This window comes from Cyprinodon tularosa, unplaced genomic scaffold (genome assembly GCF_016077235.1).
Source record: "Cyprinodon tularosa strain WSP-4 unplaced genomic scaffold, ASM1607723v1 ctg630, whole genome shotgun sequence".
Classification (NCBI taxonomy): Eukaryota; Metazoa; Chordata; class Actinopteri; order Cyprinodontiformes; family Cyprinodontidae; genus Cyprinodon; species Cyprinodon tularosa.
This window is the reverse complement of record NW_024039375.1, coordinates 114,140-131,377: the sequence shown is the minus strand read 5'-3', so window position 1 is coordinate 131,377 and position 17,238 is coordinate 114,140. Positions and strand designations below refer to the sequence as shown.

General features: G+C 35.7%; 1 protein-coding gene across 1 annotated transcript in view; it reads left to right on the top strand.

The window, feature by feature from the left end:
• cps1 (carbamoyl-phosphate synthase 1, mitochondrial) overlaps positions 1-17,238 on the top strand; it is an 86,273-nt gene that overhangs the window by 27,083 nt on the left and 41,952 nt on the right. Inside the window, exons 22-26 of the mRNA XM_038308172.1 lie at positions 6,276-6,417; positions 8,568-8,633; positions 8,725-8,788; positions 9,213-9,394; positions 14,455-14,649. Of these exons, the coding sequence (XP_038164100.1) occupies positions 6,276-6,417; positions 8,568-8,633; positions 8,725-8,788; positions 9,213-9,394; positions 14,455-14,649 (649 nt within the window). The remainder of the gene's footprint in view (positions 1-6,275; positions 6,418-8,567; positions 8,634-8,724; positions 8,789-9,212; positions 9,395-14,454; positions 14,650-17,238) is intronic.

Sequence of the window (17,238 nt, the reverse complement as noted above, 5' to 3'; positions counted from 1 at the left end):
GCTTAATATTTAACTTAAGGCAGTGCATCTCTTTAACACAAAATGACACTGTTATGCTTTTATTCTTTTGCGCTCTACTTTTGTTGCTTCGAGGGATTCTTATTCAGCCCAGACATGTGGACTAAGGTTTTAAAATGCATTTGACTTTTTATATATACTATGAAATGATAAATAATTCACATAAGTAGGAGGCAGAGCAGCTTGTGCTTCAACAGTTGAATCGCTGCCTTTGGTCTGTACCTCTAGTTTAAGCGTTTCTAGTGCAATTTGGTAAATATGGAATTAAGATTTGTTTCCGAAGGATAGACAATATTAACTTGTCAGATTGAGTTATTTTATTATGCCAGTGTAAAACAGAAAGTAATTTTGCCTTCTTCAATTGAATAACAAAATTTTTTGAAAGTATCTATGAAAAGAGAATTCCTTAAAATGAATTAATCATTATAATTAGTCTATCTCTATCTTGTATTTGTAAAGGCAGTTTAAATTGCAATTTATCCTCAAAAACTTATAATTTTGTTCTAAAAGAAATATCTTTTGTGATTACTCCACTCCTTACTCTACACTTTCTATCTAAAGTTTACTATTCCAAACCTTGGCAACCGTTTTGACCTTTGGAATTGTATCTGTTTAAAGAAACAATCCAAATTAATTCACCCCTTTAAGTTGTCATTTTTTTGTCTTTTGTCCAAACTAGTCCAAAATGTTACTTATCGATTGGAAGAAAATGTTCCTTTACATTGCTGTAGGTATTATTTAGTTGTGTTTTTTTTTTTGGTATTTATAATAGACACAAGATTCTTGAGTTTATTAATATGACACATTTCACTGTTAAGGAAATTATGTCAATTGGGCATCCAAAGGGATGTCTGTTTGACTTAATTTTACTTCTTAATTGGTCGGCCATTGTGAATGAAATATGTGTAGATTAATTACTTTTGTTCTTCTTAAGACTCAATATAAGAAGGCCCAAAAATGTTGCTCAAAATGGCTAAATTATGTCAACTCAACAGGGACATGAAATATTGCCTCTTTTTTACTTCAGTTTTTGTATTTTGGTTGGTGGAGGTGGTCGGGCATTGAGTGAGATGCCTAAACTGAGTGATTTATATAGGAAACCCCACTTATTAACTTTCTGATGATGAATTGGTTATTAATAATGAGCTAATGATTAATTATTTGCTAATTATTCCATGTTAATATGACTAAATAGAAGGATTAACTTAGGGGTCCACAAGCTTAATGCAAGTGGGTTTGAACTGCTTCCCATTCAACTTCTGGCATTTCATCAAAGTTTATTGTAATCTGTTGTTATTCAGAGATGTTTATTTATTTATTTATTTATTTATTTATTTATTTATTTTCTTACAGTCACCCAACTGTTTGATTTGTGCAATTTATGTTGTTGTTTTGTTTCTTTTTGAGATCATTAAAGTATGATTAAAATTACAGTTAAAATGTAATACATCTAAATACGATGATCATACAAAGGATTAAATTATTGATAAAAATGTAGGAAAGATTAAAAGACCAAGGGATTGAACAAAACTCCCACTAAAAACTTAACTAATCATAGTTAGATAGCACAGTCAAAGGCCACTCTAAATAAATGTGGTTTGAAGTTCAATTAAAGGCAGCTGAAGGAGTCAGAGCTTTTACTGTTTAGTCTAATCAGCTTTTCAGGCAGACCTGTGAAGACAACATTACAGTAATCAAATCTACTAAAGATTAACTCATTAACTCACTTAGTTTTTCAAGGTCCTACTGACCCATTAGTCTGTTTCTCACTATATAAACTGAAGCAGTGTGCTAACTTTCAAATGCTCTGGTTTTGTTCTAAAAAAAAAAAAAAAAAAAAAAAAAACTATGACTAGATTCATTTTGATTCAACTGAAGACATTTTTGACTCACCATGCAATGATTTTTTTCCAACCATTTACCCAAAACTTGGATGGATTCAGGGCTGCTCAGAGGCGCAGTGGGTAGCACAGCTGCCTCCATGGAGTTTGCATTTTCTCCCTGAGCATGCGTGGGTTCTCTCCGGGTACTCCGGCTTCCTCCCACAGTCCAAAAACATGACTGTTAGGGTAATTGGATTCTTTAGGTGTGAGTGTGAATGGTTATTTGTCTTGTTTGTCTCTGTGTTGCCATGCGATTGACTGGCCTGTCCAGAGTGTATCCCGCCTCTCGCCCGTAGACAGCTGGAGATAGGCACCAGCACCCATTGTGACCCCACTTGGAATAAGCGTGTAAGAAAATAGATGGATGGATGGATGGATGGATGGATGGATGGATGGATGGATGGATGGATGGATGGATGAATGGATTCATAGTCAGCTAGTGTTAAACAAAGTTAAAGTTCAAAATTATTACATACTGTTGAATAAATGATTCATTTAAATGTGCTTTACTGGAGACCTCCATGTTTCTCAAAGAACTCTACTGCCACCTACTGGTTTGTGAGGTTAAATTGCGGCATCGGCTGTTGAGCAAGTCCCAGTGCTGTATCTGTGCTGTTATCAAGTCATCTTTAAAACATTCCTCTTTATGATTGGCTACATATTACATGTTTTTTCTCTGGCTAGAAGTTTGATGGCAAATTCTTGGCAATTCAAGAATGACCCCATCGTGGATCATGATTCTTAAAGGTGAAATAACACTTTTTGTTTTCACTTTTACCCAATGTATTACAACATGCACATCAGCATTGTCAGTTTAACTAGAGGTCCTCTCGAAATTTTAAATAATTGTTGTTGATTGCAGATGTGTCTAGTAGCTCCCGTTGATTTTGCTTGTTAATTGGCGAGAATGGTGCTCGGCCTACCGCACCGTGACGTCACTGGTGGAAGATTTTAGGGGCGAGGTGTTACCATATTGAGCAAAAATGACACGATCGTGTTGTGTGAGAGGCTGCCAGTCCCGCTGTCGTGCCAAGGTAGTTATCCCTGCGAAAATTTGTATCCCCTCGTCGGGAGCGCGCACGGAGTAGGAAGAACAACCCGACTTAACTCCGCTTCAATTCCAACGTGCAGAACTTGAAATTTGAAAGGTTTTACGTGTATGAAAGTTGAGCTTTACTGTTTTATTCTTTACTTCACGTGTTATAGCAGAATATCGCCAGTGATATTGATTTAAAACTGATTATAAAACACAAACGTTTGCTTGAAAGCTGGTCGCTGACAGCAGTGTCTACTCCTCCCTCTGAAAGCAAACAGATCCTTGTTCTTTTCCATACGTTCCTTAAAAAAATCTCTCATTGTTTCACAGTGTCCAAATGTTCTCATCCCATTGAAAACTGTTGTAAACCATATACTTGTAATAAAAATGAAATAGAAAATGGAGTGCACGTGTAATCATTAAAGACTATATGCAGATCGAAAATAATTTTTCCCTGGTTGAAATTTAGTACTTAAATCTATATCTGTGTTTATAGTAACGTACAATTTATCTATGTTGTACTATCCTTAATAAACAGTTTGTCTTCTAACATCAGCCGTTTTATTTCATCCCATATTGTCAGAACTGGCAATATGGGATGAAATAAAACCTGCTGTAATCTGTTCCCCCTGTCTAAATCAGACAAAAAAGGCCCCAGCTTTTTCATTTTTGGCTTTTAAACATCTTTTATGATGACAACTAACTCCTGAAACTTTGGAGTTGATTGAACTTTATTTCTTAAAGTTATAAGGGGGGAACAAATTATAGCAGGCCACCTGCTATAATCTGTTCCCCCTGTCTAAATCAGGCAAAAAAAAGGCCCCAGCTTTTTCATTTTTGGCTTTTAAACATCTTTTATGATGACAACTAACTCCTGAAACTTTGGAGTTGATTGACCTTTATTTCTTAAAGTTATAAGGGGGGAACAAATTATAGCAGGCCACCTGCTATAATCTGTTCCCCCTGTCTAAATCAGGCAAAAAAAAGGCCCCAGCTTTTGGCCCCAGCAGGTGGCCTGCTATAATTTGTTCCCCCCTTATAACTTTAAGAAATAAAGGTCAATCAACTCCAAAGTTTCAGGAGTTAGTTGTCATCATAAAAGATGTTTAAAAGCCAAAAATGAAAAAGCTGGGGCCTTTTTTGTCTGATTTAGACAGGGGGAACAGATTACAGCAGGTTTTATTTCATCCCATATTGCCAGTTCTGACAATATGGGATGAAATAAAACGGCTGATGTTAGAAGACAAACTGTTTATTAAGGATAGTACAACATAGATAAATTGTACGTTACTATAAACACAGATATAGATTTAAGTACTAAATTTCAACCAGGAAAAAATTATTTCCTTCTGCATATAGTCTTTAATGATTACACGTGCACTCCATTTTCTATTTCATTTTTATTACAAGTATATGGTTTACAACAGTTTTCAATGGGATGAGAACATTTGGACACTGTGAAACAATGAGAGACTTTTTTAAGGAACGTGAGGAAAAGAACAAGGATCTGTTTGCTTTCAGAGGGAGGAGTAGACACTGCTGTCAGCGACCAGCTTTCAAGCAAACGTTTGTGTTTTATAATCAGTTTTAAATCAATATCACTGGCGATATTCTGCTATAACACGTGAAGTAAAGAATAAAACAGTAAAGCTCAACTTTCATACACGTAGAACCTTTCAAATTTCAAGTTCTGCAGGTTGGAATTGAAGCGGAGTTAAGTCGGGTTGTTCTTCCTACTCCGTGCGCGCTCCCGACGAGGGGATACAAATTTTCGCAGGGATAACTACCTTGGCACGATACCTGTCCGGTAATTTCGCATTCTGCTTACTTTTTTCCATATAGTCAGAGAAACAAACTCAATCCTTTAGTCCTTCGTTTAGCTATGCTGCGGTTGTTTACACTACGCCTTTTCCACCAAAAATGGCGTCTTAGCAACAAATGTCACGTGACTGGCGGAGACCGATTACCTGTTGTCTAAAGAATTCTTAAAAGAAATTTAAAAAATCAACCAAAATTTCTAGAAAAAGGTAATCTTTGAAACATTTATAGTGATGCTTATAGTTAGAGCTATATTTCCCACTTGTGCCACATGTTATTCTAAACCACTAGATGGAAACATGGTTGTTGTAGTTTTTTTTTTTCCTTCATGTAGCCTTTCTTTGGTTTTCATTCAGGTTAGAATAAATTGATAATTACCCAATTTGTCTCTTAAGCAACCATATAAATAAAAAATAATGGAAACAGAACTTTTCTACCATTTTAGAAGCAATAGATGACAGTAAATCTAAGAAATCATGAATGAGCATGTCTGAATTTTTCAGGGATAGTAAATGGACATTAGATTAATGGTACAATGACATACAAATGTAGTTGTACAGCATGGGCTGCCTTTTACAAGAACAAACTTCAATTGATTTTATTGGAAAAAAAAAACAACAACTTATGAGTCCCTAGTTGATGACTGAAAGAACATTATTATGTGTGTTTTATTTATTTTTTTTATATTTTTTTTATTTTGCAAATACAAATCTGATAGTTTGGCATACAAAAGTATTCATCCCCTCTGAAGCCATACATTATAGAACTGCCTTTTGCTCTCATTACCTTAACAGTATTGTGGCCAACATAAAAAAAAGAAAAAGTGCAATGGTTCTAAATATTTTTGGAAGGCAGATATTAATGGTTGTATCACGAGATAGCAGCATGACAGGAGCCAAGATATCTGACAGGACATTTGCACCCTGATCCATTTCATATCTAAGCTTGTGTATTTATCTGTTTTCTGCTATTATTTCTATTTTTACAACCAAAATTCTTTTGCTAATGTGAGTTTTTAAATATTTTGCTTTCCCTCGGTTAGTTTTCTTTCAATATTATGCTGTGTTTGTCAATTTGGCATTGATTGCCCAACAGAACCTATTCTCTGCCGTCTGCACCACTGAGTCAAAGACTTTCTCACTGTATACACTTTTAAAGTTCAATAGATTTTAAAAAAGCTCAGGCATGTATACAAAATAATAGAAAAATAACATATTTCTGTTGAACTCCTCTGCCTTTTTTTTTAGAATAATATTTTCTTCTCACTTACATTACCATCAGTCATGCGTATCCTTGAATTACGGAATACTAAGACAGATTAAGACCTTTGCTGCTGCTTTAAATGTTGCACCTTTTTGTTTTGGCAAGCAAGCAAGCAATCAAAGAATAAATTTTTAGAAAAAGCCCAGCAAATGGCTTTAGAAATAATGATACAACTTTTAACTGTCAAGACCTGTCTGGTGTATGAAAGTGCTATTAACTTTAAGGAGTTATTCATCTTTTTTTGTCTTTTTGCACAGTGCCACTGTACCCCGAGAGCTTTTGTTGGAAGCGAAGCAGAATGGCTTTTCAGACCAGCAGATTGGTCAGATCCTGGGCTGCAGTGCGGTAGCTGCTAGAGAGCTGAGGATCAGTAATGGCATCAAACCCTGGGTAAAACAGGTGAGTGTCCCTAGACTTCTCCTTGCAGAGTTAAGAATAACTGATAAATGCACAATTTCCCATATTTTTAATATGGGAAATAATTTATATTCAAATGAAAATATATTTTATGACTTTTATGAAGCTGAATAATCATGAAAGTATTGAGCTTGTCATTATTATCATTTGTAGTCCCTCCACTTTGTAAAACTGACTCACTATACAGAGCTTTCATTGAAAATAAAGGTACTGTGTTGTATGCTTATGTTTATACACTTATGATAATTGTTTGACCAACATCTGATAAAATATTTATTTAACCTATTTATTTAATTTAAATTGAGAGGATAATCACAATATAACGGTAATCATACACACACACACAAAAAAAGAGTTGAAAATAATTACAAATATTTTGAAATTTTTGCACAAGGGCCTTATTAAATGCATTAACAGTAAAAAGGTGCTTCATATTTAAATAAACTATTTCCAGTTTCCTTGTTGATTCTTAGGACGGCAAACAAATAGTTGTTTTGCATGTAAGGTTACATGAGTCAGATATTGTTTTCAGTAGTTAGGATAGCTAAGATGAATATTTTTAATATAAAAACATATGTATAAATTACATAAACAAGTTAAAATGTTGTCTGGAGGATGGAGGCTAGTACAAAGGTACAAAGGCTAATTTATTTTCTTAAAGTTCAGACATATTTGGCTTCAGTTGCTCAGACAAATCTTTCTAGTTTGTATCCAAAATAATTAATTTCTAAAGCTACATTGTAGCTTACCATTGCCAGAAATGTAGCTGGCATAAAACTGATGTTTCCTCAGTGACATCCTGTTGACCACCTTCAGCAGACAACAAAGGTACACTTTAATTAAACAGCCTCAGTATTCAGTCAAGATGAGGGAGTTTGTAGGACAGTTGCCGTCACTTGGATAGAGTTTGGATAGAGTCTAGGAATAGATTGGTTGGAAAAGACAACCAATCAAGTATAATCAAATCAAAGTTTATAACTTTCACCTTCTTAGGCACTGTTGTATGTTTTGTTTTTACACAGATGTTGTAGGCTGTATTCACAACTTATACTACCCCAAATTAATAATGCATTGCAGTTAATTAACCAACATAGTTGCATATGCTTATGCAAGTATGCATATAACAATATTCTATTTATTGGGTTTTATCTCACTCTGTAATTCTGGACTAGCATGAGGTTTGATTTTAGTAGTTTCAATGTTTTGATAAATTGGTGAAATAAAACTTATTTTGAAAAATGTATAATTCAGATGTTTTCCTTCCATTCATTTATCCGTTCATTTCTCCACTTTCAGTCGATCCTGTTTTTTTTGGTTACACATTTAAGAAATGTCTGCACTAAATTGCTTTTTACAATTTTCTTTAAAACTGGCCAAAAGAGACTTAAAAATCTGATCATTTAGTCTTTGATTAGTTGTGTAACTGTGATTCTTGAACATTACTTGAATCTCCTATTGACCTACTGTAGTGGTTAAAGAGCAGGGCCTTTGCTTCCTATCGATGCTGCAGGATTGCTGTTTCAAAGCTCTGACTTTCACTTCAAGTCCTTAAGCAAAACTTTTAATTCCAGATTGCTTCCTGTGGGCTACTCAATGTGGCAGCACACCGGCCCCTAAGGGATGGGTTAATTGCAGAGAATCAGTTTCCCCACTGTAGTACTGTACCTAAAAGGATGTTTCCTTTCTTTTCTATAAGGCCAATAAGATAGTTAATATAAAAGTAAGAAGAATCACAGTATGAAAATACGCTCTGTTTTATACTGTATATCTCTTTATTTTTTTGTCTTGTAGATTATTTGCCTGCCCTATTTTTGACAATATCTTTCAGATATGAGTCAATTTACCATGCTTTTAAATTGCAGGCCATTTTAAACTAAAGTCTTCTTATCATTTAGTCTTTTTGGGGCCCAAATTTTCTCCTTTTTTTTTTTTCAACCTCTCTGCATTCTCTCTTCGCTGTTTCTAGTTAGAAGGCTTTTAACAACATTCTAACGATGTAACTGTCCTCATTCAAAAATAAGTCATGATTGCAATGTAACTTCTTTCTTGAAATTATTATAGAGGAAATTATTATTATTATTAATTTTTTTTTTTGCGATGTCATCAATTTGACTTATTTCCCTTTATTATAGATTGACACATTAGCAGCTGAGTACCCAGCAATGACCAACTATTTGTACTGCACGTACCACGGTCAGGTATGCACTATAGTTAGTTTATTTCCGTATCCAAGTGATCTGTTTTTCATTGTGTACCAACGAATAATCATAATTTGTTTCACCTCACCAGGAGCATGATCTGGAGTTCAAAGATCAGGGAATTATGGTTCTTGGCTGTGGACCTTACCACATTGGTAGGTTTTTAACTAATCTTTGAAGTCTCACTCCTAGGTTAAATAGGATTAAAACAGGAAACTATAGGCACTTTTTAATATATATTATTTTCATATTTTTAGAATCTGCATTTGATATATGCTGCTATATCATGGAAGTAGTTGTTGTTAGTTGGTTACTGTTGCTGATATATATAGTACAATGGACAAACATGTAAAAAAAACTGTTTGCAATTGAGAAATTTGTCTAAAATTTCAAGTTAATAAAGGATTATTTTTAATATGATCATTATTCAAAATAAATGTTTCTAGATCAGTAGTTTTAACTTAAAATAGATCTCCCCTTAATAGAAAGTAGAGATCAAAGTACAGCAGCTAATTTATCACTGTGTAGAGATTCATGCTGTATGACCATGACTACATATTCATTTTTATAATCTACTAGGTAGCAGCGTTGAGTTCGACTGGTGTGCAGTGTCCTGCATCAGAGCCTTGAGACAAATTGGCAAGAAGACAGTGGTGGTCAACCACAACCCTGAAACAGTCAGCACCGACTTTGACGAGTGTGACCACCTTTACTTTGAAGAGCTGACACTGGAACGCATACTTGATATAACCCAACAAGAGGTTAGGGCATTATTCTGTTGATTCCTGTTTAAAGATATTTGAGAATGTCTGATTTTTTTGCTTTTAGGAATTTAGTTAAAACTGATTAAAGTGCACTGTTGTTGAACTTTCATTTGAAAACTAGGATACTGTAAGTATAATTCTAATTATCAAAGAGGTTCTTTGTACAATACCACATATAAAAATTATATATATATATATATATATATATATATATATATATATATATATATATATATATATATATATATATATATATATATATATATATATATATATATATATATTTATATACGTTGGTAACCGTCATTTAATGAAAGAATTAGCAACAATAGTCAAATGAATATCGGGAGAGAAGGATCCTTAGACTACAAGAGCAGTTTGCTCTTGAAGAGTGGGTCAAAATACCTGCTGGGAGGAGCAATGGAAAAAAATATTAAGTTAAGACTATCTTCAGTTTTGCTCAGGCCTGTTTCATGTTTCAAGAAATGTGTGACTCATTAAACAACGTCTACCAACAATTTTATATATGTATACTCACTATCTTAATGTTTGTTTATATTCTGTGTGATGTCATTGTACTAAACTTGATGTTTATCATGTCAAGTAATAATCAAAGGTGTTGTTATCTTGACATTTTCTGTGTTTAGATTGCTATGTATTTACGTGCATTGGCATACTGATGACCGCTGATCTTCCCCTGCAGAGCAATTGTAATCCAGTTAAAGTTGTGATGGGAACACAGTGTGATTAAGTGTTTGTTTGTCTGGGGATTTGGCCTTACCATCAATTCCTCCTTTGCAGCTATATTTTCATTCTTTGCAGTTCTATAGGTGGGTTGTGCATGTGTGTCTGTGTGTTTGGGGGGGGGGGGGGGGGGGGGGGGTATTAGTAATAAATATAGCATTAGAGCATGGTGATAACCCCTGGACAGGAGCAGGAGAGCAGGTCCATGAATAATGAACAGACACAACCTAGCATTACCATGGAAACAGCATCCCCTTTGGATCACCTAGACAGGAAAAGGCCCTGCATGCAGTTATTAAAAAGCACATTCTCATTTTTTCTCTCTTTTGCAGGAAGTTGTTTCCATGACTTCAGAGGGCATAACATTTGCTCACATTTATTTCCAAGTGACACATAACATCGGCAGGAATTGCTACTTACCTGTCTCTAATTGGATTCACCAAGCCATACTCGGATTTATGATATTTATCAGATCTGACATTTCGTTAGATGGTGTAAACATTTTCAGGAGCAAAATAACATGCATTGCAAATATATTATGATTTGATCTATTTGTGTTATATCATACAACTTCAAACTTTAACATGGGTATGTGAATGCAATATTAGCTGAGGTCTAAAAGATCTTAATTAGACATTATGAATGAATGATTAGGTAGGAAAAATGCAAAAGGATTACCCAAATAATAAGGGAAAGAAAAGGAAAACATGGTTTCAAATTCTCCATGGTATTATGTATTTAGGCCCTGTACTGTAGAACCACTTTTCCCTAAAGTTAAAGTTTTTAGTTCCTGCATAAAAGCGTAAGCTCAGTCACACAGATAAGAACACATTTGTCAACATTGACTTTAGTCTAACTGCAGATTGCTTTCATGGAAGTGTTTCTCAACAGGGGCAGTACCGCCCTCTGAGGGGCACTTGGAGGATACAAGGGTGTGCTTGCAGCACTATTAACAAAAAGAGGGTGCTGCAGCTCCTTTGGTTTGTGCTTGCTTAAAGAAAAGATTACACCAAAGATAAACAACACTACTACTTGTAAAACTAAAGGCAACTTTAAAACAGGCATGGCATTATCAGACTCTTGTAGCCAGGAGGGGATTTAGGAAATTTGGGGCCCTAGGCAAACACAGGCATGGGGCTCTCTGGATTGAGAAGACAACACATGAAACAGACCCATTATACGGATACAGACATTTTAATTGAATAGACATACATAATTTGTTCTATGTTTTTTCCCTCTCTTCTTGTCCATTTTCGTGTTTTCCTCTCTGTTTTGTACTCACCTGACTTTTCATGCTGTCTCAAAAGGAATGAAAGTTTTATTTGACATTTTTAACCATTCTGAGTTTTTTCTAAAGTCCTATCCAATTAAAGTTAAATGTTGATTGCCTTTTGTTGATACTTATAAACATAATTTGAATGCATGAGACTTTTTTGTTCCTATAGAATTTTACAGATCTGTCATCTGGTGATGTGCAAATCATTAGAAGACTAAAAATGACTATCAAAATACTAATAATTTTAATAGTAAAAAATATACAGTGTTATTAGCCTACATTTTTTTTAAGTGGATGGTTAAGGCCCTGGCCCAGAAATGGTTCAGAAATAGCCCTTTAAAGTACCACCTAAAGCCTAGGTATTTAAAAACCTAGGATTGGGGTCACCGATTTGTGTGAAAGGCTCCTCTACATTGTATTAATGTTGAGCCGATGCCATTTTTTGGCCCCGATTGCGATACCTGGCTGTGCAGTATTGGCCGATACTGATACCATACCGATACCATCTGTTTGAAATTGATGTGTGTGTATATATGAAGAACTGCATACTACTTTTATGTAAAAAGTTCGCTGTCATGGCTTTGTCAAGCTGCTGCCTACCTTTGTGAAGCAGGAAAAAGACTAATACAAAGTGAATCTAGAAGAATTTTTTATTGCCTACCTGGAATGGAATAAACTTTTGGCTCTTAAAATGGTATCGGTGCCCTATTTGTTGTTACTTGCAGATACCGATACCACCATTTTAGTGCAGTATCGGGGCCCTGCCCGATACTGGTATCGGTGGAACACTACGTTGTATTTCACTCAACCTGAGAAAAACTGCCCTACAACTTTTGTCCACTGGGTGCCAGTAGCAGGAACACAGCTGATTTTCCTCTTTAGTCTCAGTGCCATGTAGATTCAATATAAGCAAATAATTCTATCAAAAATGAATTGTGCACACCGGCATCATCAATAGCTTACCAGTAAGACCAGTCTCTCACGTAAGCTTTGCCTTTCCAAAAAAATCAGTAAGCACATTTAATAGTAGGCTCATCATCTGGATGAACTGACTGAACAGATCAAGTTTAAGGTGTCCTTTCTCTCTAAAAATAACAGCTTACAGTAAAGCAGCTCTTTCCAACAAATTCAGTACAGTGTAATAAACTAGTGACATGGCAACTTTGAGGCAGTGGTTTAGGGGAAAATCCCACCCAAGAAACCGGCTGAGCCAGCAACCAGAGTGACCTAACGCCATTGGACTCTGCTGCTCTGCAAAATTATAAAGCAGTAAGCTAAGTAGGCTGATTTTGATAAACTGACTATATAGAAATCAATCATTGTTCCATCACTTCATACTATGTCAGTTCCTGCTGAGGAAATATACAGTAGCAACACAATGATTCTGCCACCACTATGTTTCATTATACTGAGGGTCTATATGCAGACCAATGTTAGGCATTAGTTTTCGACTATTCTTTATGATTCTAATTATCTTATAAGACAATCTAATTCCAGTTTTCTGTCTCCTACTATACATACCATACTTTTCTCTTAGGGGACTTTTTAACCTGCTTCAATTGTTATCAGTTTTAGGGTACCTGATTAAAGAGTATTGAATATACACTATATTGCCAAAAGTATTTGCTCACCTGCCTTGACTCACATATGAGCTTAAGTGACATCCCGTTCCTAATCCATAGGGTTCAATATGACGTCGGTCCACCCTTTGCAGCTAGAACAGCTTCAACTCTTCTGGGAAGGCTGTCCACAAGGTTTAGGAGTGTGTTTATGGGAATTTTTGACCATTCTTCCAGAAGCGCATTTGTGAGGTCGCACACTGATGTTGGACGAGAAGGCCTGGCTCTCAGTCTCCGCTCTAATTCATCCCAAAGGTGTTCTATCGGGTTGAGGTCAGGACTCTGTGCAGGCCAGTCAAGTTCATCCACACCAGACTCTGTCATCCATGTCTTTATGGACCTTGCTTTGTGCACTGGTGCACAGTCATGTTGGAAGAGGAAGGGGCCAGCTCCAAACTGTTCCCACAAAGTTGGGAGCATGGAATTGTCCAAAATGTCTTGGTATGCTGAAGCATTCAGAGTTCCTTTCACTGGAACTAAGGGGCCAAGCCCAGCTCCTGAAAAACAACCCCACACCATAATCCCCCCTCCAACAAACTTTACACTTGGCACAATGCAGTCAGACAAGTACCGTTCTCCTGGCAACCGCCAAACCCAGACCCGTCCATCAGATTGCCAGATGGAGAAGCGCGATTCGTCACTCCAGAGAACGCGTCTCCACTGCTCTAGAGTCCAGTGGCGGCGTGCTTTACACCACCGCATCCGACGCTTTGCATTGCACTTGGTGATGTATGGCTTGGATGCAGCTGCTCGACCATGGAAACCCATTCCATGAAGCTCTCTGCGCACTGTTCTTGAGCTAATCTGAAGGCCACATGAAGTTTGGAGGTCTGTAGTGATTGACTCTGCAGAAAGTTGGCGACCTCTTCGCACTATGCGCGTCAGCATCCGCTGACCCCGCTCCGTCAGTTTACGTGGCCTACCTCTTCGTGGCTGAGTTGCTGTCGTTCCCAAACACTTCCATTTTCTTATAATACAGCTGACAGTTGACTGTGGAACATTTAGGAGCGAGGAAATTTCACGACTGGATTTGTTGCACAGGTGGCATCCTATCACAGTTCCACGCTGGAATTCACTGAGCTCCTGAGAGCGACCCATTCTTTCACAAATGTTTGTAAAAACAGTCTGCATGCCTAGGTGCTTGAATTTATACACCTGTGGCCATGGAAGTGATTGGAACACCTGATTCCAATAATTTGGATGGGTGAGCAAATACTTTTGGCAATATAGTGTATATGTACAGTATACAACGCTAAGTAAAATTCTCCACTGTGAGACCAATAGTCTATCAATCAATTATCCTTTTGTGTGATTTGATGTGATTTTATTATACAGTTTAAGACTAATAAATGTTATAAGTTCTCCAAATCGTCCTTATGGTATTTCATCATATATATTCGATCTTCTCTTTTTCATAGGAGTGCTCCGGTAGTATTGTGTCTGTAGGAGGTCAGATCCCAAACAACTTGGCCATCCCTTTGCACAACAGTGGAGTAAAGATTCTGGGGACAAGCCCTCTGCAGATTGACCGGGCTGAGGAACGGTCAATCTTTTCTAGCATTCTGGATGATCTTGAGGTGGCCCAAGCTCCATGGAAGGCACTAAGTTCCCTGGTAAGAAAATAATACTTGTGTTATTTAAAAGCTCTATATTTCTGATTAATTCACTTTTGATTTCAAATGGTCTGAGTTCACATCTATCATAGTTGATGTGTAAAAGTTTCCAAGTTCAGTTCTAATATATTAAAGGGGAAATGTACTATAGTATTGACTTTTTCAGAGAATCTCACAGATTCACCAGAACCTTTACAACAAATATAACCAATTTGAACAATATATTCACACCCCCTGTTGGCAATATTTTGTTTTCATGAATTTTGCTTAAAACATGCAAAGTAACACTATTAATAGGTTACCGAAAATACAAGTATACTTCCTTATTGATGTCTAAAGAGCTGATCAATAAAGGTATGAACATCAGGTTCTGTGTCAAGACTAATTTGTCCTTGACTTTTTAAAATACATTTTTCAATTAGTTGTACTCTGGGCTCTGGGCCTGGCCATTGTTTGTCTTTTCCATTAATCTTATTTTTGATTCACAGTGTTTATTTTGGTTGTATTAACAAGGCTGAGCGGAAGACGAGGTTAATTAGGGTTGTTTAAAAAAATATGTTTAAATATGTGATTAGCATTCTGAGACTGCTTAATAATGGGTATACAATGCAGTTGGGACTTAGTGTTTAACTTTTTAGTTCTCCGTTTTATTACTGAAGCATTATGGGATGTATTTTGTGTATAATATGTTCTATCAAACCATAAGATGACTTTTCATTCAATTTCTTGTTTTTTAACAATTACCTAAAACATAATGTCATCACATTTTAGGTCCCATACATTATATAAAACAGATGAACAAAGGTTTGGTTATATTAAGCCCTTAAATGCTGAATTTATATAGCTGTATATAAAAAAATGTTCTATGTGTGTTTTTGCCTTTAAGTAGAGTAAATAATGTTGAGATTATTCATTTTACTTTTGCACAAAAATGTCGGTATGTTGCAAATTTGCTATAGCAGGCATAATGTCATTAATAAAATAACAGTTACACAGCAATATAACAGTAAAAGAAAATGTTTTATTTACCTTTTTTTACTTGTTTATTTATATAAATCTGCAACAGCAGGTATTAAATAAGAATAATTTTGACCACCTTCATGTCACCAACACAATATACACAAATGTTACTGTTAAAACAAAAATAACAACAACAAAAAAATCTATTTTTTGTCGTCCGTCTATAGACTTGTTTTGAAAATGCTTTAACCAGTTTCGATCTGGGGAAGAAGTTCTTTTGTTTTCCTGTGGTATGTTGATGAATATTTATGCCTTTTAAGAATGCAAAAGTAGAAATTAAATAATAATTTATAAATTATTTAAAGAGCAATAAAATAACAGAAAAACAGTATGTTTCTCCAGGATGACAAAATCAATGCACTAAAACTGTTACTTTGTATATTTAGGCCTGCAAAAAAAAAAAAAAAAAAAAAAAATATATGTTAATATCAGTAATAAAAAAAACAGATTTGTCGTCTGAATATCCAATATGTTGACACTGAATTGGAAAACCCCCAAACACGTAGGCGTTACTTCAGTCTTAAATTTAACAGCAAAAGAAGAAATATCTTCTCAGTTAAAATGTAACATTCAAGACTATAGTATGTACTGTATTTGTTCTATTCAGAAGTCTTTCTAATTTAAATTTTGCATATCTTATTATATATGCTTAATAAAATACTGTTGTACTAATATGCTGATCAAAAAGTTACATTCATTTCTCTGGCTAGATTCAGCCTCAATGTGTATTTAAGAGAAAGTCACCTGACTACTAATCACCTCCTTGTGTGCCCCTGCTAATGCATGTCAGCAGCCAATCATCATTTTGTGTTTAAAATTCCAAAACCGAGAACATTACAGTTCCACCCGAACTGCACCCCTCCTCCAGCTCTTCACCATCTTTATTTCAATGGCCTCTTTATGGCTCCCTTCATTCTCCAGCTTCGATTCCACCACCAGTGTCAGGCTCCCTTGGAAAAACGTATTTAATTTTTGATCTTCCTGCTCAAGCAGATCCACTGCATTCAGCACCAACTGTTTCTGTCTGGGTCTGAGCACCAAAAACGTATATATTTTTTCAACTCCATAAAACTTTCTAATTGCTGCTTTTTCTCCATGGGAGTCTTTCTGGGTTAAAATATTCATGCAGCAATAAAGCAGGTGCATGACATGTTTGACTTCACCGAATGCATTGAAAGGTTAAGAAAGGGAAATTTTTTTCCTAATCTCTTCAGCTGTGTTTGTGATGCTAACCTGATGCAGTTAAACCCTACAGATCATCCACACACTAAAGAGCATCCAGGCCAACTACTTCATATTCACAGCTTTATAAACTGATTCAGTTAATTCCAACTTATTAAACTCATTCAATTAAGCAGACACTCATTCCACCATGTTTGCTTTAAAAGTTGCTCAGACAGAGCCAGCAAGTCACTGTAGCTGAACTTGATGTACAAAACTCAAACCTGGGTCTATTATGAAGCCAGGGGACAGTTAGGACACACAGCAGTTCAGAAGAAAATAGATAGAACTATGCTGAAAAAACTGAAATGAATGTAATTTGATTTGAATTCACTACTAGTTGCCAAA